General features: G+C 48.9%; 1 protein-coding gene across 1 annotated transcript; it reads left to right on the forward strand.

Moving 5' to 3' along the window:
• Nucleotides 1-1,021: 1,021 nt before the first annotated feature.
• C24H6orf89 (chromosome 24 C6orf89 homolog) lies at nt 1,022-25,137 on the forward strand. Its single transcript, XM_058819355.1, has 8 exons — nt 1,022-1,050; nt 4,274-4,481; nt 5,856-6,021; nt 17,721-17,875; nt 18,188-18,309; nt 19,534-19,660; nt 20,336-20,459; nt 20,821-25,137. The coding sequence occupies exons 2-8, from the start codon at nt 4,293-4,295 to the stop codon at nt 20,904-20,906; spliced, it is 969 nt and encodes a 322-aa protein (XP_058675338.1). The 5' UTR covers nt 1,022-1,050; nt 4,274-4,292; the 3' UTR covers nt 20,907-25,137.
• The last annotated feature ends 1,409 nt before the right edge of the window (nt 25,138-26,546 follow it).

Genomic DNA, 26,546 nt, shown 5'->3' on the forward strand with positions numbered 1-26,546 from the left:
GTCTCCATATTCTGGGCTGAAACGTGAGCCGGGAGTCTCAGGGGGACATTGGGGGTGCCAGCAGGGAGGGATGTGGGTGCTGGGGGCTATTGGGAGGTACTGGGGTGGTTGGGGATCCTGAGGGATGGTGGTGGCCCTGGGGCTGGCGTGGGTTTTGGGGGTTTTTGGGGGTCCCAGGACAGTGTTGGGGGTCCTGAGGGATGTTTGTGGCACTGCGAGGCCCTGAGGGTGGTGCAGGTGTTGGGGGGTCCTGGGGGTTTTTGGGGGTCCCAGGACAGTGTGTTGGTGATCGCAGGGTGGTGTTGGGGGTTCCTGAGGAGTGTTTGGGACAGCAGAGGGACAGGTGTTGGTGAGGTCCTGGGGAGTGCTGAGCCTTTGGGCCGAGCAGGGTGTTGCGAGTCCTGGACAGTGTTGGGGGGCCCAGGCTGGCCCGGCCCGGGTGTTGAGGGCCCCGGGTAGGGCGGTGTTCCCTGGGCAGCGCTGGGTTCCCTGGGTGGTGTTGGGAGTCCCGGGGAGTGTTTGTGTTCCTCGGACGGTGTTCCCTGAGGGATGTGGCAGACCCGGGCAGTGTTGAGTTCCCGGGCAATGTGGCAGTTCCCAGGCAATGTGGGGGTTGCCTGGGCGGTGTCGGTTCCGCGGGCAGTGTTGGTAGTCCCTGGGCATTGTTGGTTCCCCGGACAATGTGGGGCTTCCCCAGGGCAGTGTTGGTTCCCTGAGCGGTGTGGCGTCCCCTCGCAGTGCTGCTGGGGTTCCCCAGACGGTGTTCTCTGGGCAGTGTCGGTTTCCCGGGCACTGTCGGAGATCCCCTGGCGGTGTTGGTTCCCCGGTCAATGCGGCGGTCCTGGGGCGGTGTTGGTTCCCCGGGTAATGTGGCGATCCCCGGGCAGCACGCAGGCCCCGGGCCGTGCCGGAAGCCGGAAGCGGGGCCAGGCCGTGCCCGCCCCGCCGCGGGAGGAGCCGGGGCCGGGGCCGGGGCTGGAGCCGGAGCGGAGCGGGGCGGGCGGGGCCGCAGCCGGAGCGGGAGGAGCCGCCGGGCGGGACGCGAGCGGGGTGAGGCCGCGGGCACGGGCGGGGGTCGCGGGGGGCCCGGATTGCGGCCTCTGACTGCGGGCTGGGCCGGGGGGATCCCCGGCTTGGGGAGGCCGGGGTGGGGGGTGTCCTGCTTAGTTTATTGATTTATTTTTAAGAATACCCCATGGCTGGGGCTCCTGTGCCTCAGAGGAGCACGGGCGAGGCCGTGGGGCTGTAGCCGGGATCCCTTCGGAGGGGTTTCAGAGCAGGGCTGGGACCTGATCCCCTGGCAGGGCGAGAGAGGCGGCACCAAGCAGATGGGAATATATTTTGATATCTATATATATGTACATCACTGTAGGTTCACCCGCAAGACGAGCGAGCTTTCCCTTTTAAAGACTCCTCCAGCACCGTATCTGTCTAAATATTTACCTTGTAAAGCCTTGGACTAACCACGCTGGGGTCTGTGGGCAGAGCTGGGTGTTGGGGTGCAAACCCTGCCAGCCAAGTGCCATCGCTGTTTCTGTTCGTGGAGAGAACTGCTGATTCCTCCCGGACCGCTGGAGTTCATAAAAAACCAGAATAACATATGGGTTCCTCCTTCAAAGGCCTCTCTCTAAGGGGTTTGCAAAGGATGAGCCCTGCTCAGTGTTTGTGATGGCAATGAGGGTACAGTAGCCTGTTGTTATTATTTTGTAGGGATAGGAAGGGAAATAATTGGGTTGATATTTGTTTTTTTAAGGCCTCATCTGTTCTCCCAGCAATGTGGGAGCATGATGCCTTATTTCCTAGCTGGAGGATTGAGTTACTCTTGAATTTGTCAAGGAGCTGGATTGGGTTTTCAGTGTGTGTGATTTACAGGGGCTGTCTACAAAGGTGTTTCCTCAGAGTGGAGAGGGGTGGGAACTGGGATATATCTCAGTGTTGTATTTTAGCAGGATTTTTGTGTTGTTTGAAAAAGGGGAAATCACAGTGTTTGACAGCATTTCTGTGGGGATGTTTGTTATAAGTGGTTCCAGGCAGATCCTGCAAGCAGGAGAAGCTTGTTGAATCTGCTGGAATTCTCCACGGGACTGCTTCAAAGGGGAAAGCTTTGGCACTCGGGAGCCAGAGGACACCAGATAATCTTTCAGACCACTTAGCACACCAATTACAGTGTCCAGGCAACTGCAGTAACCAGAAAAGCTGGAGGGGGGGGGGGGGGAAAAGGCCTTTAATATCCTGCAGATGTGCTGGCTCCTGCTTGTTCCATGAATCAGGGTATTGCATGAATGAAAGAGTTAGTAAAGCTTGTTTTTATTGTCACGTGCATGGCAGGTGCTTTACAGATGAGGAAAAAAAAGTTCTTGTCTTGGAGAGGTTAATATGAGATGTTATTGACCCAACCTGCTTTGCTTGCCCATAGGGCTGCTCAGGTGGCAAGATCTGGGACAAATATTTGCATGGAATGCAGGGAATGCTGGTAGAAGAGGGCCAGGAGCTAATTAACCTGGTAGTGCAGTGCAGTATGTTCTCAGAGTTGAGTTTTAATTTGGCATTTTTACCTTTTTGGTGTTTCTGTGGCTGTGGCTAGAAATGTGACACTGATGTTAATATAACATCTGACATTAACTGCTGGAGTTGAATGCTTAGGCAGCTGCTGAAACAAATCAGGGTTATTTTTCAGCCAGATAATTTTCCTGATCTGATGCTCCATGTGATCACATAAACAAGTGTGAAAGGGCAGAACAGATCCTGTGGGGAGAAGAGCAACCACTGAAGCTGTGAAATGTGGGGATTTTTGAAAATACATCCCAGATTTGCTCTAAAAAGAAGATACTAACATCACCCTTGCTTGAGCTGTGACTTGTAGGTGGTTTAGGGGAGAGCTGTCAGCCAGTTATTTAAGGCAAACCAGAGTTCAAATCTGAGCTTTATCATGTCTCTAGTTCTGTCCATACATAGAGCTGTGGCTGATTTGTGCCGTGGGAGCAGCCAGGACAAATGACAGCTGAGCAGATCTGAGTTGAGGTGGTTTGTTACTCAGGGCTGGTCAGTGTGTGCTCAGGTGAGCAGAGCCCTGTCAGTAATTACAGTTCTCACAGTGCAGGGACAGAATCTGGGGTGAATTGGGTGAAGTGGATTCATGAGCTGGTTCCTGGGGCCAGGAAACTGTAGAGCAAAATGGGGACAGGGGTGTGATTTCAGTTTGCAGCTGTGATTATTGTGTTTTTATGTGATGATCCTCAGGCTGTGCTCTCAGGGCAGAGCATTGCTCAACTCTCCCCCAGCTGGCCCAGTTTCATCAGGTTAGTGTTACCCACATCAGAAACGAGAGGCAAAGCAAAACTCTGCAGATTCTGCCTTTCCCCCAGGCAGTGTCAGGCAATGGGAAAAGTTTTTACAGCGTGATTCTCACATTGGAAGCTTGTACCTTGTCCAGCAATTTCTTTACATCTTTTCTTGAGCCCATCAGCTGCTCTCAAAGAGGCCTTTGTGGCAGAGTGGTAGAGGAATATACTTTTATTTATTTATTTATTTGCAACTGAATGTTGATCCCTCATGGGTGTGTTCTTATATAAGTGAGAAATTATTTGCTGTCAAATGCCATTTTGTCACCCAGCACAGTGCAGTTCTTGCTGGGATATTTAGTTCTGTGGCATCTCTGACCTGCAGGCAAGCTTGCAGAGGAAGGTGGGGGCTTTGCTGCCTGCAGGGCAGCTGCTCTCACGTTGCTCTTACTCAGTAATCAGTTGGCTTTGACATTAGGTTGCGAAAATTTAAACAAATTGTAAACTGCCGAACTTTGCCCGACACTTTCTGCTTGTTTCTCTGTCCTGTCCCACTGCTGACGGGGGATTTAATGAAAACAAATCCGGGTTAAAATAAGCCACTGAAATCGTAGCACGGGAGGGCTTAGCAGGGCTGCTGTGTGTGATGATCAGCTTTGTATTGTTGGCTTTTGTACTCGGTGAGCAATTGCTTTATGGGACGGATTCATTTGGAGGAGATGAATAAATGGAGTTTCATGGATTGCTGGGAAGCTTTGTTCATTTACATAAGCTGCGAATCTCAGCCGGTTCTGCTCTTGTCAGGGAATTTCACGGCTTCTTTGAGTCGGTGGGAGATCCTGAAGCAGCAGAGGCTGTTAGGAGTGCAGCTCAGTGTTGTGCTCCAGAGGATCTTCCTTCTTTGCTGGGCACTGCCACCTTCCTGGCATGGCTGTGATGTTGGGTTGTGTGGCTGCAGGTGATTTCTGTTAACACACCCCGTCTCTCCTCAGGGATTTCTCCTCGGAGGCCATGGAGCTTTCAGCCAACGAGCTCAGCATCTATGACAAGCTCTCAGAGACCATTGATCTGGTGAGGCAGACTGGCCACCAGTGTGGCATGTCAGAAAAAGCCATTGAGAAGTTCATCAAGCAGCTCTTGGAAAGAAACGAACCCCAGAGGGGCCCCCCACGGTACCCTGTCTTAATGGCTCTCTACAAGGTAAGATGAGTTTTGTGCATGAACACAACATTTGATGGTCCTGTGCACCTGAGCTTTTTATTTCCCATTGCATTTTCTTGATGAATTTTCCAAGATCTTTATTTAAAAAAATAAAGTTTTTTTTTTTAGAAGTGTAACTTCCTTCCTTCATGCCATGACCTGCTTCGAGAGCAGCTGCCCAAGATTTGGAATTGCTCACGTGTGCTGTAAATTTACATTGTCCACATCCTCCTTTCCCATAAATTATTAAATAATTAGATTTGGATTGATTTTTCAGACTAAGATTCTCAGTGTTGGCATCCTGAATGGAAATGTGAGGAAGGAAAGAGATTCTTGAAGTTCAGGGTTGAGTCATGAAGTGAACATGGCTCTGTTTCTGACCCTGCCACAAACTTCTACATGTCTTTATTCTCCTTCTGGTCTATGAAATAAAGCTACTATCATCATTCTTGATGGTAGAAAAATGTTTTAAAAGCCTGAACTAAAAGATTCTGTAAGAACTTTTGCAAAGTGAGTGAAAGGATGCTATTGTTCGGTAGGTTTGAGACCATTCAATCCCAGACTGGTTTGGGCTGGAAGAAATCTTAAAAATCATCCAGTTCCAAGTCCCTTCCATGGGCAGGACACCTTCCACTGGACCAGATGTTTGCTTCAAGTCTAAAAAGCTTCCCACTGACATAATATTCAGTAATACTTTAGTGTCATCTCTACAAATCCATTGCAATGGATTTTATTTGGGAAAAAAATTCAAGCTCTCTTCCTTGTGTCCTATGAAAAGCTGTAAAATGAGGCAGGAGAACAGGAAACTGCAAATTTGAACTTTCAGCTTCTGTTCTTGTTTTTGCTGTTGATTCAGTTTGACTTTGGCCAGGGGGAGAAATGCGTCATGTCATCTCTTTAAGGCTTATTTGGGATTCTGGTATGGAGGAGGGAGCTGGTGCCAACTCTGCCAAAGTATTTCGAGGCTTGACGGATGTTTGCAAAAGCCACAGGGTTTTCCTTGTGTAAGAGGCATGGCAGGAGTGCAAGCTTTTATTTGGTTAGGTAGGGAAAAGGAACTATCTGTAGATAATCCTGATTGATCTCATGCTGGATTATTTGCAGTGCTAAAATACAGGAACAGAGCTGTTTGTGTGGCTTGGGTTTGGAGGCTGTTTAATTTCATCCGTGGACAGCCCTAATAATAAAACTGGCTGACAACTCTGGGTACATAAATAGCATTGCAGCTGAACGAGGAGACACAGCAAAAATAAGGAATGTTCATGCTGTGGTGCACAGCCACAGCCCTTTGAGACCAGCAGAAGGTGTGTCCTGGTGTGAGGACACCTCAGCTCCTTGCAGTGTGATTATCTCTGTGTCTGTTTTCCCTTGCAGGGACTGCTCACCCTGGGCTTGGTGTTGCTGACTGTTTACTTGGTGATCCAGCCCTACAACCCTCTGCCACCTGAAGCACCACTCTCCAGAGCCCAGGCCTGGGGCTCCCTCGTCGGGCACATCCGCCTGCTGTCCCTGCCCATTGCCAAGAAGTACATGTTGGAGAGTAAGGAAATGTTTTCCCTGCTAGAACATAAGCCTAGCAAGAAATACCAACTTAAATACCAGCCACGAGAGTCACTCGAATATCTCCAGGGTGCCACAAATGTGTTGCTGGCTTGGCATCATGGTTTTCTCTTTTCCTACCACTGAACTTAAAAATAGCAGCCTGATTTCTAGCTTCACTGGGACTGAAGCATATTTTATATCTAACTTGATAATTTTCTTCTTGCACATTCTCTTTTCCTTGCTTTTAACACCTCGGGTCTTTCTTCCACAAGAGTTCCCTTTTCTCTAGAAATCTTTGCACTTCTGAGAACCAGAACTGAGATAGCTCTGCTAGGGAAATGTCACCTTTTCTTGTTTTTTTCTGAGTAAGGCAAAACCAGTTTCTTAACCAAATCTTGATATCTGTGAGCAAAGTGTAAAAACCTCAACTTGTGGCCTGGTTTAAGGAAAAGGAGTTTTTGCCAAGTGGCATATTGGGAAAGGCCTGGGGGATTGAGTGCTGTCATGTTTATGTGACATTAAGGGCAATGTGTGTGTGTGGGAGGAAGTCAGATAAGGGTTCCCTGTGAGGTGATCCCATCACAGGAGAGCAACATCCCAGATTTTCCTAGAATGGCACAATAGAAATGGAAAAGTTTGGCTATTTCTCATTCTTGGTTAATCATTTCACTGACTTAGCCTGGCAGGTGGGTGCAAGCCTGGGCTCTGCCTCTGCTGGAACACAAAGACTGTCAGTGATGATAAAGCTGTGAATTATTTTGAGCAGGGATGTGGCACACTGTAAAAACAAACTCCTGTAGCCGTGCCCTTGTCATGTTTATATTTAGCTTGGGCACCTCATTGTGTTGGAGATGTCTGTGTTGGCTCTGACCTTCCTGCCAGAGCTAAAAAGGGCTCCCTGAAATGCCAGCACCATTCTGCATTCTCTCCCTCCCTCTTGCTGACATGGGAGTTCTGTTGATTCCAATTTGTATGGGTGGGACAGGGTATCCCTCATTGTTCCTCTTATTCCTCATGGTTTGGGATATTCTGGGAGTGAAAAACAAAGGTGAGAAGATGGCTCTGATAAGCACTTGACATTAGGAGCCTGCTTATCTGCTTCATTCCAGCTTTTCCATGGGTGAACACCCCCTGCTCCTGTATTGAGGTGGAATCCAATGGGAATTTTAATGGTTATTTCACTTTTTACAAAGGCCAGGAGTGACAGGACAAGGGGAAATTAGCTAAATTTGAAGGCAGGTTGGACAATAGGAAGAAATTCTTCCCTGTGAGGGTGGGGAGGCCCTGGCACAGGTTGCTCAGAGAAGCTCTGGCTGCCCCATCTCTGGAAGCTTTCAAGGCCAGGTTGGAGAGGGCTTGGAGCAGCCTGGGACAGTGGAAGGTGTCCCTGCACATGGCATGGGGTGAAGCAAGATGGATTTTAAGGTCCCTTCCAACCCAAACCATTCTGTGGTTCTGTTGTGTTTGTTCAATCAGATTTTGTCCAGAAAGTTGCCAGGCTCTTCCTTCAGCTACCACAGGGTCCCTTTGGATGAGAAGAGCCCAGGGAGGTTCCTTGGCACAGCTAAAGTTTGTAGGACAAGAGCTGCCTGAAGCCATGAGGATCTCCTTGTCAAGATAAATAAGAGCAGGAGCAGTTCTGGCCTACCTTTGGAAAAATCAGCTGAATGATGAGATGGGGAACCATCCAGAGGAACAAGGGAAAAGGGAAGGATGGAGTGTTGTTATTTAAATGCACATAAAATTCCTCATTTCTCTGAGTCCTGTAAGTCTTCAGAAGTGATGAGCAATAGGATGGGCAGCAATCCAGTTCTGGGGAAAAGAGGAGAGGGGAGAGGCAGTTCCTGCTCTCTTTTGCACAGAATTAGGTTGTGGTGGAAGCCACAGCATGTCCCAATTAACAGATTGACTTGGGGTTGGCTGGAGTGACTTTGATCCTGGACAAGACCCTGGCTATTTAAATGGGAGAGTGCAGCACCCAGGCTGAACCTTGGCTGGGTTCCTGTGGGAATCCCTCATGTCCTGGCTTCCCAGCAGGCAGCTGCAGCCACTGACACTGTCCCAGTGACACTGGTGTCACCATCACAGCTTGCTGCCCAGAGGACACTGGTGAAGCCATCCAGCAGGGATCTGGAAGAGGCAGTTCCATGGCTTGAGGCTGAGTGATCCCCCAAGCCCTTTCAGCCCTGCTTTTTATTTGTTGTATTATTTTGCCCCTAATTTTGGCCTTGTGATCTGCTGAAGGGAAGGGGAATTATGGGTCTTGCAGGCAGGTCTGGTGTTCTCTGATCACAGAATGCCAGAATAGTTTGGGTTGGGAGGGACCTTTGCAGGACACCCAGTCCAACCCCACTTTCAAGGCAGGGTCACCTGAAACAGGTGGGTTTGGGATGGGTACAGAGGGGGGGACATGACCTCCCTGGCAGCTGTCCCAGTGCTCTGCCACCCTCCATGGAAAGAAGTTCCTCCTCAGGTTGAGGTGGAATTTCCTGTGTTTTACTTTGTGGCTAAAACATGTTGTTGGGCACATGGAAAAGTCTGGCACATCCTCTTGGCATCCCTTGGAGATATTTATATGCCTTAATGAGATCCCCTCTGAGTCTCCTGTCTCTAGAAGGGAGATGTTTGCACTGTGCCTGAGAAGCAGAGAAAACCACTAATGAAGGGACTCAATGTACAGACTCCTCTTCCTTTCCCAATCTGGGTTCTGGGATGAAAATTCTGAGGGGGCTGAGGATGGAGCTTGGAGCTTTCTGTGCTTGGGCACCAGTTCAAAGCCAGCTTGGGCTGTTCCTGTTGGAAACCACCTGTTGTCAGCTGGAGGCTGTGCTGGCACACGTTACCCTGCCATGGGCATGGGTGGTCTGGCTCCTTCCTCTGTGCCTGGGCAGGCAGGGCCAGCCTGGGCTGTGCTGTCCCCCCTGAGCTTTGGGGAGCTTTCCTGTTGAGGTTGTGTTCCTGTTGAGGTTGTTGAGGTTCTGTTCCTGTTGAGGTTGGAGCCTGCTCTGCTGGGAGGTGTGGGCTGAGCAGCCAGGTTTGTGTTGCAGAACAAGGGCAGCTCAGTTGTTGGGTTTCCCCTGAGAGCCAAGAGCTCCAGTCAGAGTGGTGGTGAGGCTTTGGGAGGTGCAGAGGTGCAGGATGTGCTCTCCCCTCCCTCCTGCTGATGGTGACCTGCCCTCCATCCTTGTGCCTTCCACCCAAGAGCTGTGCTGTGGGTGACAAGGGCTGTCTGTCTGTCAGTGGCTGTGGGTGGACCTTTGAGCAGCCGAGGTGAGGAGCAGCATCCACAACACTCTCTTGCCTTGTTTATAGGATTGAGTCCAAAGTAAATTTCCTTTTTGCCTGTCTCTGTGCTCTCTTTCTTGCTGACTTTTTTTTCCCCAAATCAATTCCCATATTAAACCTTATGTTCCCACCCTTTGTTCCTTGATAGCTGACTCTTGGACCCTTGGGTCTGTGCCTCTCTTCCAGCTGTTTTCCCAGGGCAAGATCCCTGTGGTTGGGGAAAAGCTCTCTGGAAATGTGGTTTGCATTTGCTCTTCCTGAGCTGGTGTTTATGCAAACCCTGTTGCTGGGTCACATTGGCTGCTCTTGGCACATCAGCCCTTCATGTATAATCCCAGAGAGGTTCTAAATGGCACTGGGCTGTCAGACATCTGGGTCTACCTGCTGTAAAGAACACAGTGTATTTTGATGGGTTAACTCACAGCTGTCTAATGCTATTCCAGGAAAATGTAGGGCCTGTGCATTGTGGATGAATTTCTCACACAGGCTGGGATGGAGTTTGTGTGGAGTTGTTATTTAAATGCACATAAAATCCTTCATGTCTCTATGAGTCCTGTAAGTCTTCAGAAGTGATGAGCAATAGGCTGGGCAGCAGTCCAGATCTGGGGAAAAGAGGAAAGGGGAGATTCCCTCTGTGTTTCAGTTCTCTGGTGCAAAATAGGGGTACAAGTGCTCCTCTCTCCCCTGCAAGCATTAGGAAGCATTAGGAATACATGAGCTCTCAAAGTCTTCAGTAAAGCCAAATGAGAAGAGGTTTTCTATTCTTTTAACAGAAATTTTAAAACCACATTGGTGGTCCCTCTACTTGATTTTTCTTTCCTTCACAACTATGTCATCCCTATAGCTTTGTTAATACCTAAATATGATTTTTGATGTCAGCTGGTTGGTAACTGTTTCCTGCCAGCCATGCAATGATGTGATGAGCAGAGCATTCAGCTGCTCTCACATTAACTCATGTGTCTGCTCATGGTAATTTCAGTCCTTGCAGCTCAAAAACCTCAGCAGAGCAGGTCTGTCAGTGGGGACCAGGCTGTGGCCCAGTGTGACAATTTGTACGTTGTACTGATAGCAGGGATTGTAATGACCTCAAAGAAAATCCAGTTTTTCTTTTAATAATGACACTTGGTCCTGGGCACACTCATCCTGCACAGCCCAGAATCAGCTGGGTCAATAAATGCTCAGCACACCTAAAATCAGACAAAAGCAGACATGGATCTCAGTGCTGGAAAAGAGATCCTGTGCAAGTTATCCCCAGCTTGGAGAAGAAGTGTTAAATTCCCCTTTTTGCCTAGACCAGTAGGGCTAAAATCATGTTTACAGCTTTATGTGTAATTATTGTAGAGAAAGGAGCCCAGCTGGAGGAGCAGTGTTTAGCAACACCTTGTAAATGGCCTGTCAGTGTGTTACTAAAGCCTGCTGGGTGCCAGAGCTATTTGTGGGGATGGGTCACAGCAGGCTGGGTTACTGGGGGAGAGCAGCAGCTGGTTACTGGGAGAGGGCAGCAGCCTCTGCCTCTTGGCTGGCCCACCTTGGGTTTAGCTGGAGGCTTGCCTTGGCACTTGGCCAGCCCCTGTCTCTTCTCTGATCTTAACCCTTTGCAGGCAAAGCACTTTTCCCTATGCTTCTCTCACTCCAGCCTTGGAGAGTTTTAATCCTTGGCATAGATTTGTGCAAAAGGGGAGCATCCAGCATGCCTGCCTTGCATGGAGACTTGCTGCTTCTTGAGAGCAGCCTGGGCACCCAGGGGTTCATCCAGCCTCTCCCTGTGAGCTCAACACCCAGGGGTTCATCCTGCAGCACCCAGGCACTCATCCAGCCTTTCCCAATGAGCTGAGCACCCAGGTATTCATCCAGCCTTTCCCTGTGAGCTGGGCACCCAGGGGTTCATCCAGCCTTTTCCTGAGCACCCAGATATTCATCCAACCTTTCCCTGTGAGCTGAGCACCCAGGTGTTCATCCAGCCTTTCCCCATGGGCTTTGCAGCCCATGCTCTGTCTGACCCATTCCTTAGCCCAAGGAGCGTGGGCCTGCTCAGAATAAAGGGTTGAACAATGAGGCTGATTTCTAACTTGTTTCCTCTCCTCTTGCTCTCAAAGGATGTTATTTTTTTTTTCCTCAGCAAAGTTGAGCTGGTTTTTGCTCTTGTTTTTCATGCACCCGCTTTGGGGGCTGAAGCACTTGGAGGTGGTTGTGGGTCACAGCATGTGCAGGGCTGCCTCCCATCACTGCACAGCTGCCAGTTTATCTGATCTTTTGTGTGTGTAAACAACCCTTTTATGATATAACCTGAAAGCAACCAGCAGACATGTGTTGGCTCGTTCAAAGGGGAAAGAAAACGGCTGACTTTGCAGGGCAGGGTGGTGCCAAGCTGTTCATACTCTGTTAATTTGGCCTTGGTTCAGCCAGTGAGCTGTTTATTTGGGTTTGCTGGCAGTAAACTAACCCCAAACCATTGTGGTGCTGTGGAACACAAATACTCTTCCTTTTACTTCTATATTGTGAAGCCTCCAAAATTTCTTGTTCCTTATTTGCAGAGTGAATCCTTACTTTGGATTTGCTTCCCGGCAATGTTTGCCATAGGTGGCCTCTTGCAGAGGCATTTAGCAGCCTGGCAGAGCTCTCTGTGCACTTGTGACACAGACATGTCAAACCTTGCACAGGCTGAGGCCACCATCAGGCAGGTGACAGCAGCTGGGAGGGATTTGTTTCCAAAGCTGTTCTCTGAGGCAGATTGCTCGTGCAGCACAAGCTGTCACTGGGGCAGGTAACCAGAGGTGCAGCTGGACTTTGGATGCTTTCCTGACAGCTTGGCCCCTGCTTTTCATTCTTGAGACTGGTAGGTGCAGATTTCTCCTGGAAATAATGCTCTCTTGTCCCAGTGGACTGTGAATTCCTCTTGGGCTCGGCTCAGCAGACTTGATTTCACAATGTCTGGTTGGATCAAAATCATTTTCATGCCTTGCTCGGGGTTGACTAATGATCCCTGTGCTGGTGCAGCAGCCGTTACCCATTAGTGAGATGAACGAGTAGTTCTTCAAGCTGTTGACTTCTACTCAGAACAACAATAAAGGGGTTCTTGATGGGCTTTTTTGTAGTTGTTATTTTGTTCCTTGCTGTTCCTAAAAATGCTGTGAACCAAGCTGGGAGGTGCTTTCTTCTCATGGCGTAAATATATTCAGTATAGCCAGAGCTACAATAAAAGTTCAATATGAGGGAGGGGTGAGGATCTGGTGCTGAACAGGGACACTCTTTGTAGTGTATATTTAAAGCCCCACTGTGATGCAGTCCTTAATCAGGACTTGCAGGCTGTAATTAATAATCCTTGTTTCCTGCCTGACTTACTTAGGAGCCCATCAGTTTAGCCTGACTTTGATATGACATTAAAAATGATCAAATTAATTTTTAGCCTAGTGAAGAATTTGCAGCAAGATGGAAACATTGCTTGTGCAACAAAGTGCTCCAAATGCCTCTCCCAAACTGTGCCACTGGTAACTACAGAGCTTGGAATTCCTAGATCTGTAAAGTAAGAATGATGGGATTTAGCTGTGTAAATGTTGTGATTGTGAATTGATGCCTAAATTGTTTCACTATCCCAGGTTATTCCAAGTCTCTTCAAGCCTGGCCTTGAACACTTCCAGAGATAGGGCAGCCACAGCTTCTCTGGGCAGCCTGTGCCAGGGCCTCCCCACCCTCCCAGGGAAGAATGTCCTTCCAATATCCCATCTATCCCTGCCCTCTGGCAGTGGAAGCCATTCCCCCTCATCCTGACCTTGTCCCAGATCCCTCTCCAGCTCTCTGGGATCTCCTTCAGGCACTGGAAAGGGATCCAAGGTCTCCCCAGAGCCTTTTCCTCTCTAGATGAACAACTCCAGCTCTCCCAGCCTGGCTCCAGAGCAGAGGGGCTCCAGCCCTCAGAGCATTTCTGTGGCTTCCTTGGGACTCACTCCAGCAGCTCCACATCCTTCTTGTGTTGGAGTCCCAGAGTGGAGGCAGCTCTGCAGGTGGGGTCTCACCTGAGCAGGGCAGAGGGGCAGAGAATCCCCTTTTAATGAAGCAGCCAGGTTTGTACAATGGAACTACAAGAAAGGACAGAGAAATGTCTTGGGAATATTCAGTGCACAGCCATTCTTGGGAGCCCTGAGTTCATCCAATGTTTGCTGAAGTTGCTTGAATGTTCAGTGTGGTGGGGAGCCAGCAAACTGCCTCAGCACCTGCAGTGCTACAAGCAGGAGGTTTTTGTGTTTTGAACACTTTGTTAGGGTCAGGAGCAACCCTTGGCTCTGTATCCTGCAGGAAAAAAATGCTTGCTGAAGTTGCTTGAATATTCCAAGGATTTCATTCTATGTTTGCTTGAATATTCCAAGGATTGGCCCCAGTGAAGTATGTGGTAGGTCTGGGGAATAGTCTCATCCTCAGAAAGAAGGATCTGGGATTTGGAGCCAGCCTTTGCAGGCTGTGCAGCTGCTCAGTACCTCAGCCAGTCCTCTGGGGAGCTTCCTGTCAGTGCCTGTGGGTGATGGCAGCAGCAGCCCCTGCAGACACAACACCTGGGGGGCTGTGAAGTCCTGGGGGGTCTCCCTGGGACCAGACTTGCCTGTGCAGACCTGGCAGGTGCTTTCCTGGTGGAGATTGCTTCAGCCTTGCAGCCCTGAGTGCTGGGGAGCAAAGCAGCGTGGTGGGGAGCCAGCAAACTGCCTCAGCACCTGCAGTGTTACAAGCAGGAGGTTTTTGTGTTTTGAACACTTTGTTAGGGTCAGGAGCAGCCCTTGGCTCTGTATCCTGCAGGAACAAAAGTTCCCCCTGCTAGAGGCTTCCCTTTGAACCCTCTGCAGTGGCAGATTGATCCTGCACTCTCTGTAGGGTCCCTGAAGAGAGCAGGGCTTGCTGGGATCCTGCTCTCACATCCATGTGGGCACGTTTCCATCAGTGCATTTGCTTTGCTGCAATGGGCAGAAGCAGGGCCAGATCTTCTCAGAAGCCTTGAGTTTACGATCTGATCATCCACACCCAGCATCTCTGGGGCTGTGCACACACACCCCTCTCTAGTGTTGTGGGCAGCCAAAAATTTGGGAGATCCTCTGTGAAAACAGCCAAGAAGGGCGGGGTGCTCATTTTAAATTGAGGGTGACTTGAAAATTATTTTTCTGCATAGTGGAAAGTAGAGTCATAAACTCCTTGTAGTATTAATCATAGATGTGTTTTGAGGGAAGATTGTTATCTTTTGGTCTGTGCTGTGTTAGCAGCTGAAAATCCCAGGCCTGGCTCTGCTAGGAGCTCTCCTGACACAGGGGAGAAGGCAGCTCTTGTTCTGGAGAAATAATAACACATAAAAGGAAATATGAGGTGGTTTTGGCCGATGGGGAACTGAAGTTCTGTGGGACAAACCAAAGGCTGCCCCTCAAAAAGGGGTGAGAAAGCAGAGAGAAGTTGGCCACACTTCTGTCCTGTAATGGATAGCTGGATGTGTCACTGCTCCAGCTGCTCTCCTGCACTCCAGCTCCTCAGGGAGAATTGCCCACGCCCAGCACTTCAGTGTGTGGATGGGAGTGGATGTGACCATGGTGTGAGGGCCGTGCTGGGATGAAAAGAGCATCCTCCATTTGCATCCCTGAGTAGTGTGTGTGTGCACAGACAGCGCTCAGCCTCCACCGAGCCATCCCCAGGGTGTCTGGGCAGGCAGGGTGATAATGTAAAAGGAATGCAGGGAGGGTAAGGAGACAAAATCAGCATCCTGGGTAAAATCCTGCCCTGGTCCCCAGTGGCAGTTGGCTCCTGTGTGCTCCGTCTCTCCTCCCACCCTCCCTGGGAAGGGCAGGCTCTGCCTGTACTTGTCATGCCAGTCACACACATGCTGGTGCACAGACTAACACCCTCCACAATAAATCTAAAAGATTAATTACTAGGGGAAAAAAAAATCCCACAACCCCACTTGCAGCATTTGAAATGCATCTCAGCCAGTGCTGTGCTCTGGTTATTCATGGGGAAAAGAAATCACCTCCTGAATCGAGCAATTGAGAATGCAAATATCCCAGGCTGGCTCAAAAGAGGAATCAAGCTCTGTACTGTCAAGCTGATTAGCATCCGTTCAGTGGGGTACTGCCCTGAGCCCAGAGGGAAAATTTGGGGACAACTGTGCTTAATGCTTAAGGATGAGGTTTCTGAGTTTTGCCCAGAGAGAAATTACAGCCTTGCTATGCCCCATCTGATGACAGACCATAGAGATGTTTTCGTGTTCTCTTCACAGCGACTGCCCTTTCTCTGGTGAGATCTTTCAGCCTTTTGTTTCCTGTCACTGACCAGCTGTTTTTTGTGAGTTGAGTTTTTTTGTTGTTGTAAAACCGAAGCTTTCCACAGGCAGTGGAACAAAGATTTTCTTTTTTCTCTTGTGAGCAGGGAGGGAAAGTACATTGGAGCAGTTTCTCATGGGACTGGGACTTCTGCTTGCAAGAAGGATTTTACACTTTGTTTTGCCTTTTTTCCCCTTCCCCTGAAAGCAGTGTAGATGCCTTTTCCAGAAAGACTAGGAATTATATCCTGATCCCTTTCAGTCCATATCCCAGCAGTAGGGTGGGAAATGCAGCATTTGGGAGTTGGAAATACTCAGCAAGAAAGAAGCAAAATGAATCCCAGTCTGCTCCTTGTTGTTATGTCCCAATGAACATAAATCCTCTGTAGCATTCCTCGTGGCCCATTGCAGATGTCAGAGGGGAAAATAAAACAAGAGTTTCCCTATGAAGTGCTGCTCGTCCCTTCTTAGCCCTGTGCAGGAGCATGAGTGTGGCTGGAAATTGCAGTGGCAGTGACAAGCAGCTTGTGCATGGTCTTTTTGCCCCAAAAAGCAGCTGTGCATCTTTGATTTTTCAGCCAGACTTCTCTCTTCTTTCTCCCTTTGCCATCCCCTCCATTTTTCCTGGTTTGCTTGCAGCAATGTCCAGGAGATTTTGGGGCTGTTTTGGCATGTGCTGGCAGGGTGGGCCTGTTGGTGAGGACAGATCTCTGAATATTTCATGAGAGATGTGTCCCAGGCCTTGGGTTTTTCCTGACCCACCCTGACAGATCAGGCCTGGGTTGGGTTTGCTGCCACTGCCCCAGTTAAGCCTCTCCTGTTGGATTAAGGCTGCAGAACCAGGGCTGTCACTGCCATAAAATCCGTGTTTGAAATGGAATTTCCATTAAGCTCTCCCATTTCTCACAGCCTGCTGCTGTATCTCCAAAGAATAAATTGTGTTAGGGTTGTTTAGAGTGGATATCAGGGAAGGGTTCTTCATCCAGAGGGTTCTGGGCACTGAACAGGCTCCCCAGGGAATGGGCACAGCCCTGAGGCTGCTGGAGCTCCAGGAGTGCTTGGACAACACTCTCAGACACAGTGTGGGAGTTTGGGATGTCTCTGTCAGGGCCAGGAGTTGGAATTTGATCTTTGTGTGGTTCTGCAAATTAGAGCCACACCCTATCAGAGTGGTGCCTGCTCTGCGCATCCTTTCCACAGAAATTCAGAGGGTGTTCAGCACTGTCCTGCTCATTCCCTGCGGCAACAAGTCCCTTCTCTTAATATTTATTAGTTTTTTGGGACAGCTGTTAATTGGAAGAGGGAGGTGGAATATAGGCATCAAGTTGTGTTTTCATGTAAAAATTAAATTTTTGAAGATGTAAACATATGCAGTGTTCATTGTAGGCCAGTTCAGTTGATTGTGGTGTAACAACAATTTTTGGAATTTAAAATAAATGTGGCTGTGGTCCAGAGGTTGCTCATACTGGGACTTTTCTCCCAATTTCATCTTCAAGTCAATGCATGGGATGAATGAAAACAGCAGCAGCATGTCTTGGTGAAATCTGACATTTCCCAGCATCTTCTGCACATCATTTCCCAGCATCTTCTGCACATCACATGAGATTGGGCAACAATTGCCTGGGACAAATTTCTAAATTAACACAGTGGTAAAGGGGAGGGTGATGATTTCAGGTATGTCCTAGCAGGGTTCATGACACCAGTGCCAGCCATGTGGGAGTTACTCTTTCCACCCTGAATCTATTTTTGGTTTACTGGGTGTTACCTCCTTGATAACACCTTTGGGTTGCTCGTTTGCTTATGGAGTTGTTTCAGTTTAATTACACTACATATGATGGTTGCCATCCCTCTGTTGCTCATGGAAGGGTAGCTGAGCCTGTGTGCCTCGTGTACAGAGAAATGGAATTTCCATGAGCTCTCTATTGCTCACAACCTCCAGCTCTATCTCCAAAATGTGCTGGAAACATTCCCTGCTGGTGAAGCTGCTTCTTTTTGAGTTACAGCCATCAGAAACTATAAGAAATCTCAGTGTTTCATGTTAGGGATAATGAGTTTGTAATCGAATTTGTCTCCTTTCCATTCCATTTTTGGTTTTACTAAAGAGGTTTCCCTTGTTTCTTCCCCAGAATGCCAGGACTGGTGGGCAGCAGGTTGCAGACAGAACACTTCTGCACTTCCTGCAAACTGCACAGTCTGTTCTGCTGTGAAAAGCCTTCACATAGTGACAGACTTCAGAGAGCTATCAGAAAAGCTCCAGAGACATCAGCCTTTTCTAATCAAGGTAATGCAGGGATTGGTGAGGCTGGGTGATGAGTCCAGACTCTTGAACAGCACAAGCCCAAAACCCCTGCCCAGTATTTTCACCCATGAACTCAAACTGCTCATTCAGGACATGTTTAAGAAGATATTTCACTCCTGGAAAGATGTGGGAGGAAAGAGCTCCCTGCATTGTTCCTCTGACTAATGATCATTGCATTTGGACACTCAGCAATCCATGTGGCTGTTGCTCTTGGATCTTTTCTAGTGGGAGGGAAATGGGAGCAGGGGGCAACCCTGTGGGCACAGCTTTTATCTCTGTTTCATGTTCTTTAAGACAGGGCAGCACCTCTCCTATGAAGAACTGAAGCATTTTCAGTCCCAGGATCCAGAACTGGCAGAGGTTATAATAGAAGAAAATTCAGCTGAATTATGGAGCTGCCCATTTTTCTTTCCCTGGTGAGTCAGAGAAACCATGGGATGGATGGATGGATGGATGGATGGATGGGTGGATGGATGGATGGATGGATGGATGGATGGATGGATGGATGGATGGATGGATGGATGGATGGATGGATGGATGGATGGATGGGTGGGTGGATGGATGGATGGATGGATGGATGGATGGATGGGTGGGTGGGTGGATGGATGGATGGATGGATGGATGGACGGACACATCCTTTCTGTAGGGGTGCTCAGGCTCTGCCTGTGTGAACCAAGTTGCAGTTTAACTGGAGGGAGGGTGTACAGGAGTGGGTTTCAGGCTGCTTCTGCTTGTTGGCACTGATTTGTTCAGAGGACGAGACTTCTGCACTAAAAATGGAGAGTTGGTGTTTGGTCTCCAGCTATTGCTCATTTTTTAAGATAAAATTATCCCAGGGACTGTTCTTCAGGCTGTAAATCATCTGGACTGTGATCAAATCACCTGAGGCAGCTGGTTCACATTTCTATCACCTCTGTCTGCTCAGTGGAAATCCTCCACCACTGGTGCTGACTGAGGAGAGATGCCATGACTTCTGCAAACACTGAGAAGTAATGGAAAGTCAAAGAACCCTGCAGTTTGTGTTTGGTCTTGTGCAGAAATACAGCCAACTCTCATCCTGCCCCTTTATCCAAAAGCTCTTTGCCAAAGCCTTTAATGTGAACAAGACATGTGAACAACTCAGAGCTCTCTGAGGTCTCAGAGCCAGCACTGGTAGAGGGATGGTCAGGGTACAGAAGAATTAATCAGTTCCCTAGACAGGGATGTAAAGATAACAAGCCTCACCTGGCCTTTTCCAGTCACATTTCCTGGTCTAGAGAATAACCTTGGATCCCCCCTGCCTCACAGTGTGGGTTCAGTTATGGTTGTGTATGATGCCACCTCTCTGCATCTTTTGTAATTAATAGATCTGGTCAATGAATTGGATCATTTTAAGGGAAAATGAGAGGGAAATGAAGTTCAGGTATCCATAAGGATCTGTTTGCTCCATCTTTACATGGTCCTGGTGCAGGAGCCCAGAAGAGAGTGGGGAGGAGCAGATTTAGAGGCTGAGGTTGAATTTTGCTCCTGACTCCCAGGGCCAGTCTGTCATGCTGTTTATCAAGCATGAACATTTGGCAAGAATTTTATCTGGAAAGTAGCTTTTTAATGCAAACATTATCATTGTATGATGATTCTTTAATATGGGCTGGTTTGTTTAGGAACAAGTCTGTGAATAGATCCAGGATTCTCCAGGAATTTTTCCCTGCCTCCTCTTTGCTGTCCTTCCCCAAGACACTGTCCCTGGAGAGCTGCTTCCTCATCCGCCACCCAGACTTGGGGAATAAGGTGAGAAATTAATTCCAAAGGCATTCTCTTTCTGTCCATGAGTTGTCTCCCAGCAGCTCTGAGGTTTTGTGGGATTTGCAGGGCATTTTTAGCTGATTCAGTCCTGAAAAGGAGCTTTTGGGGCTGTCTCAGTTCTGTCCATCCCTGTGTAAAGTGGCATCTCAAGGTGATTGTGTTTCCCAGCACCTGTGTCTAGTTTGGGGAAGGAGATACCTTGTGCCCATCTCCCCTGGAGCTGGAAATGTCACAGAAACAGAGGGACTTTAAGGATCACCCTGTTCCAACACCCCTTGCCTGCTCCATTGATGTGTCTGGCCTTGCTCTATAGCTGGGTGAGATCTTTCTGAGCACAGTTGGGCAGAATTGTTTTAAGAGCTGCATTTTAGGAGCTGTTCCTGGCAGTGAGTCTCACTTATTCTGAGACACTTCACTGGCCTGATCTCCTCCTCTGTGTTTTCCTGAGTTATGGGGATGTGCAGGCCCTGCCTTGCCTTGGAGCAGAGGAGAACTCTTGCATGCAGCTGACCTCAGCTAAAATTCTGTGCTCCACTGGTAACTGGTGGAGCAGCAAACTTGTTGTTTGTTCTGTTTCACCTGCCTGCAGGGCAGTGGCTATCCCTGCTTTGGGCAGACAGAGCCAAGGAAAGCTTTTGAAATCCTCTCCTCTTGTCCTAGAGCTACAGCCTGCACAGCCTCTTTGCTGTTGGGAGTGGGCAGCTCACCCTGACTGTGTCACCTCTGGACACGTGCAGAGGACACTGTGAGGTGTTCAAGGTGGAGCTAGAAGCTGGAGATTTGGGTGAGTACCAGAGCTGTGGCTTGCAGGGGCTGGGAGTGGAATGAGGAGACTGCTTCCAGCTAGGTCTTTTCTGTCTGACACCTGGGATGGTGGTTTGTGCCATTGTCACCTCCAGGCTGGTGTGTGCATGCTTGTCACAGCACAGGGAGTGATCCTGAGTGAGTTTGTGGCCTGGAACTGCAACACTGGAGATGCTCCAAGCTGACCAGTGTGGGTGCACAATGGGTGTTACAAACCCAGTGCCCACTGAGGGAATTATCTTTCCAAAGAGCTCCAGCATGAGCACATCCCTTTGTGGAAATGGGAGCGCTCATTAAGGATGGGCCCATCTAACAGAGCCTCTCCATTGCCTCTTCCCAAGGTTATGCCAGCACAGATCACTGGACAATGAGCTTCATGGCCAGAGGGACAGAGCCAGCTGTGATTTGTGATGGAGCTGCCAGCTAAGGATGTTGGGGTGGGAAAACAGAGCTGTTCCCAGGACAAGAAGACTTTCAGCTTTGAAGCCAAGGCAACGTCTTGAGAGGAGTGAGCCAGGGCAACTGGGGCAGGCAGCTTTGCCACCCTGCATGTTTACAGTGTTTAAAAAGGACTATTTTCCTGACCCTTGAGGTAATCCTTTGCCTTTCCTCAAATGTATTTTGGGAGAAGCTCAAGCTATTTATGACCCTCCCTGTCCCCTCAGGTAAGCCCTGGGTTTGCAGCAAAGGGTTTTTTTTTTCCAGGAGCAGCAGATGGATTTCTCAGGATGAGATTCACCTTATGTTCTTTGTGGATTATGGCACTTCTGAAACTTCCTGGGGGGTTTGGGAGTGGATGGGGTGTGTGACATTTCTGTGTACATTCCTCCTGAGGAGGAAGCTTTGAGCCTGTGTAGTCAGGCCCAGTTCTATAAAGGGAATGAATTGGTGATGTGTCCCAGCTCTCCCTCACGTCCGCAGCTGTGTGAGCCCTGCAGAGCTGACCTTGGCTCCTGCTCCCTGCCTGGGGAGAGCCTTGAGCCTGAGGGCAGAAACTCTCACCCACTGCATCCTTCTTGTACCAAAAGAATCCCTTCAGACCTCTCTGTGTTGTGATCACCCTTCTGCAGCTCTCTGTCAGCAGGTTGTGAGTGAGTCAAATGGTAATTGTGCTTTTCTTCACCTCCACTTCCTTTCCTGCAAAAACACCGACACAAGTCTCAGAGGTGCTGGCAGTGGAGGAGTTCTGGATGGAGCTGGGGCTGGGAGAGAGCAGCTCTGTCCAGCTTTCACCTCAGACACCAAGGGCTGCACAGCCATTCTCAGCTGCTCCTTGTTTTTGGAGGCACTGCCTCTGTTCCCAGCCCTCGGTACCTCTGGGAGCACCTGAAACCTCCCTCTTCCCTGGCATATTTTTGCATTGACTCCTTCCAGACCTGGAACTCTGTCTTCAGAATGAACGTTGGTTTTTCCTGGGTCCTTTCCAAGCTGCCTTTGCGTGTTTCCTGCTGCTGGAGCAGCGCTGTCTCCAGTGCCCTGAGAGAGGCTCTGGTTCGGGCTTTGCAGACTGCGGATGCTCCGGTCCCTTCCAAGTCTGATCCTTTGGGTCTGATCCCACTGCTGAAGATCATTTACAGATGTGTCAGGCTGAACTCATAGGCCAGGGCTGGAGTTCAGGACATACTCTCTCACACTTGTTAATATGGAGTTGGGAGGGGTTTTGGTTGACAGCGAGTTAACTCTGTTCTCAGGAGCAAGAGCCTTTTTCTCTGTAAATATTTTAGGTACATGTAAAATGACAGATTGGGAAAATGTCTGTCCAGCCTTTGTTTTTGAGGAGAATGGGAGCAAACATTGTGCTAATCTGATTGGGAGTTGATAAAAGCTGCCAAGTGGGATGACCACTTCTGGCTCCTGTACAAGAATAAGGCAGAGGACAGTTCCTGCTCCAAAGAATTCAGTCTGAGGCCTTGACACTACAAACATTTCTATGCATAACCCTTGGTTTTCTCCTGTCAAAACAATGCGAACAAGCCCAGCACCTGTGTCAGTCTGTGCATGGCCCTTGGTGCTGGACACACACCAGATCTAGTAGAGCCAAAAGGGGAGAGAGAGTCTGGCTCTCTCAGGATAGAAAAGGACTGATATAATTTGTTACCAAGTATTAAAGGGAATTGGACTAATAGAACTTCCATTAGTGTTTTCACTGCTTGGAGTGTATTTCACACTCATGACACTACATTCAATCTTGTACATGCCAAGACACACACACACACCACCCCTCTCCCTCCTCTTAAAGCCTGGGTCTTAGTTAATGGAAATTTGGGAGTTCAGTGATGGCAGAATTAGGGCCTCATTAGTGACTGTTGCTATTTACACTTTGGCAGCTTCTCAAATCAAATTCAAAGGCTGACCAGGTTACTTCACCTCTTACTGCTTTTGTATCTGACCCATTTTTGTAAAGCATTTGCTCAGAGATGCTGCTGGAGCCATTCTTGCTGAGATTGCGGAGGTTTGGTGACACTGTCACTGCTAAGTGTCCTTGACTGTAACTTGTAAAAGAGCTGCGGAGACAATTCCCAAGTGTCTGTGAAATGCCTGGATTTTGAGAGTCACACTTAAGCCATTGTGGCTGTCTGGCTCTTTCAGGAAGAAGCAGAGAAAATGGATCTATTTACATTGTTGTTTGGACTGGGGGGAGGAAGGGGCAGGTTTTTAGCAGAAATGTTCTCACGTAGTGCTTCTCCCTTCCTCGAAGAGTTGCAGCTGGTTGGACAGGAGCTGGTGAGTCTGGCCTGTTTGCAGAGCAGCCTTCCAAGTGCACTTTATGGGCTCTGCATAAGTTTCCAGCTCTGTCTCAGATACATTGCATATGTCCCAGCCTCACTCCCTTTGGAGCTTACATCATTTGTTTTTAAGCTCTCTGGTATATTTTCTCTTCCTCTTCCAAAGGCTGTAAGGAATTAGCTGCTAAACTGAAACAGGAGGGCAGTTCTCCTGCTGATAAAGAGTCAATTTTGGCCCAAGTGCAGAGCCCCAGTCTGCAGCACAGCTTCCAGGGCAGCTCCTGTCTCCAGCTGCCAGAGGAGTGGTGCTCCCACCTTCCACATCCCAGGGCAGGCAAGGAGCCACGGTGGGAAACCCAGAGGTGAGGCCACAATGGCAGAACTGGGATGGCCAAAGGGAGGTTTTGATACCTGGTTGTCTTCCACATCCAGAGTTGCAGCTTCCCAGAGTCCCTGGAAAGGCTGCAGGACTTCCCTGGAGAGGCTGGTGGTCCTGGTGGCCTGCTGAGGTGGGACAGGGCTGTTCCTGCAGCTATTGAGGTTTCACAGCCATGATCATATGAATCTCAAAGGGGGGTGTCCCACCATGGTCTCCCTCACCTCAGCTCCCCTTTTGCACTCTCTGTGCTGGTTTGGACAATCTCCCACTCTTCCCAGCTCACACAAGTCCCCAGTTAAAACAATTTAAAATCCCTTTGTGTGCTTCAGAGCTCATTGCCTGTGAGCTGGGAGATGGATTCCTCCTCACCCCACATCCCAAAGGCTGCAAAGCTGCTCTGAAATCACCCCAGAAATCGGTACTACCCACGAGCCCAGAGGAGGGGGCACCTCTGCCCTTGCCAGGCTGGAAGGACGGGCTGTCCCCATCAGCAGGGCAGGAGGATCGTGGTTTAAAGCTGCTCCCCAAAGCAGGGTCACTGACCAGTGCTGTCAGTCAGTCCTGAACTCAGGGTAACTGAAAGGAGGAGAAGAAAGGATTATTATGATTTACTGCAGTACCAGGAAATCAGCGGCCCCCACGGGAGCCAACCTGGCAGTTCCTATTGATTCTTTTTTTTTTGCTTTCTTTGTTCCTTTTCATTTTTTTCCCTGCCCACTGTTATTGCACACATTGATTCCCCTGAGGGGTCTCTTTTGAGTCAGATTCCCCATGAGTCTCCAGACTGCAGCTTCTCCCACCAGGCCTTGTTTTTGGAATGTTCTGGAGGAGAAGCTGCTTTGTCTGGGCTGGATCAAAGCACCTCCCTTCCCTCATGGCCTCCTGGGCTCCAGCAGCAGCAGGAGGTGGGGAGCAGGAGAGCATCTCATGGTAGAGATGTGAGCTCTGTAATCCCCAGTGTCTCAGAAAAGGAGATCCTTCTGCCTTGAAACCCTCTTGTTCCCTCCCTGCAGGAGGGAAATTTCCACACATCCCAATCCCAGGTCCTCGTTCATCCCTGTGGCCCCCAAGAAAACGGAACATTTCCTGGGGTGAGGCCATTTTGGTGGGTGCACAAAGAGTTTTTGCTTCCTGCAAACCAAACTTTTCTCCTCTTGGTAAATTTTATAGGTAGAATTCGAAATCCTCCTCTTCAGGAACCTCCTCTTTGTAAAGGGCAGATTTAGTGTCCTGCTGAGTTAGACAAGGGAGATGCTGGACTTCCCTTTGCTTTGGAGATTCAAACAAATGGCAGGTGATTTATTTTTAGCATTATCTCCTTGTCTTGGGGAGGGGAGTCACATTCTAAAGGCTCAGAGGTGCTGGGAAGTAAAGCTATATATGCATAAAGACTGTTTCAATGCTGAACACTAAACTTAGTGATGGATTAAAAAAAAAAAGAATGTGAATATGCACTTAATGCAGAATTTTATGGATGGTCCTAATTTAATATATTGCAAACTTTGTAAATACTTGGGAAAAGCTTGTAAAGTATGTAAATAAATGAGATTTGTATGTAAGAAGAATAAAAAAGTTTTTAATTTTTGCAATTAAATACAAGTGTTAATGACCCTTTTCCCTTTTCCTGATTTTTATTCTCATGTTGCATGTCAGCTTTGAGGGGTTATTTAACCTTTTTTGGTACACTTTTTCTAAGGGAAGTGTAATTTTAAATGAAAAGTCCGAACACTTTTGTTAGGAAAATGTCATAAGAAACACTTTGTGAAAAAGGAGCAGGTTGGGAAAGGTTTTAGCCTGATTTTCTGAACAAAGTTGATGCAACAACTCTGCCTATCCCTCCTTTCTTTTCTTCCCAGCAACAATCTCCATCTTTCCTTCACAATCCAGTTGATTTTAGCCAAACTTTGAGGCGTGGAAGGCGATAAACTCCTCCAGAGCTCATAAATCCAGGCGAGTAGGGAGAAAAGAGAGAGATCCTGTTACTCCCACAGCAGAGCAGGAGCCTCTTAGACACTGGCCAGCCCCACTGGAGACCTCGAGATGTGAGTCAGTAGAAACCGAGGCTTGGTCACTTCTGTGCTGGAGCAGAGCCTGTCAGGTGTTGTGGACCATCCTGGGTGGCAGCAGTTTTGGGGTGGGGAAACCTTCAGGAGGGTGGAGGAAGCGATGGGAGAGCAGGGATATGACTCTGGCCAGAAACTCCCTGGAAAAGCTGAGGTAATTCTGGGATCCCAAAGCTTTGGGGCAGTGCACAAAGGGTTTCTGGAGCTTAAACCCAGTTGTGAGATCCCCTTGATCCCTGTGGTGGGGTTGAAAGGGTGCAGCCCTTTTTCCTTGCACACTTTGAATCCCTCCCTGCTGGGTTCCCAAGGATGAGCAGGTGACACTACCAGACATAGGAAAGGATAATGGGGTGTTTGGGGTCATAATGGATGTGGCTCCTGTCCCTGTCCCCATGCTGCTCCCTGGGGTGGGCCATGGGCTGTTCCTTGAGTGAGCAGAAGGAAAGCTGCATTGCACATACCCTGTCAGATGGTTTGGTTATTCCAGCCAGCCCTGAGACTCCCAGCCCTCCTGTTTGGGGCCATGTCAGCTCTGTACCCTGTTCTTCCTCTCCTGATGGTTCAGGGCAGAGGCATCACCCTCAGCTTGCCCCTGTTCCTATCAGGCTGGGCAGCCCAGGGGCTGTTCCTCAGCTGCCAAATGCTGTCCCCCCATCACAGAGATGGGCTCTGCCTCTGTCTGGGGAGTTCTGTGCTGCAAACTGCTCTCAGCAATTGCATCCTCCTGCCTTTGTTTCTAACACATTTCTAACTCTGCATTCCAGGGGTAGGAGAGGACCTGTGTGAAAACAGGGCTTTGTTAATTGCTGTGGGATTGTTGTTACAGATTGTGGGTGGCACTGTGGTGGTTATTTACTACAGGGAACCTGTGAGGAGGAGGAAGCTGATGAGGTTTTCTC

This window comes from Ammospiza caudacuta, chromosome 24, assembly GCF_027887145.1.
Source record: "Ammospiza caudacuta isolate bAmmCau1 chromosome 24, bAmmCau1.pri, whole genome shotgun sequence".
Taxonomy (NCBI): domain Eukaryota; kingdom Metazoa; phylum Chordata; class Aves; order Passeriformes; family Passerellidae; genus Ammospiza; species Ammospiza caudacuta.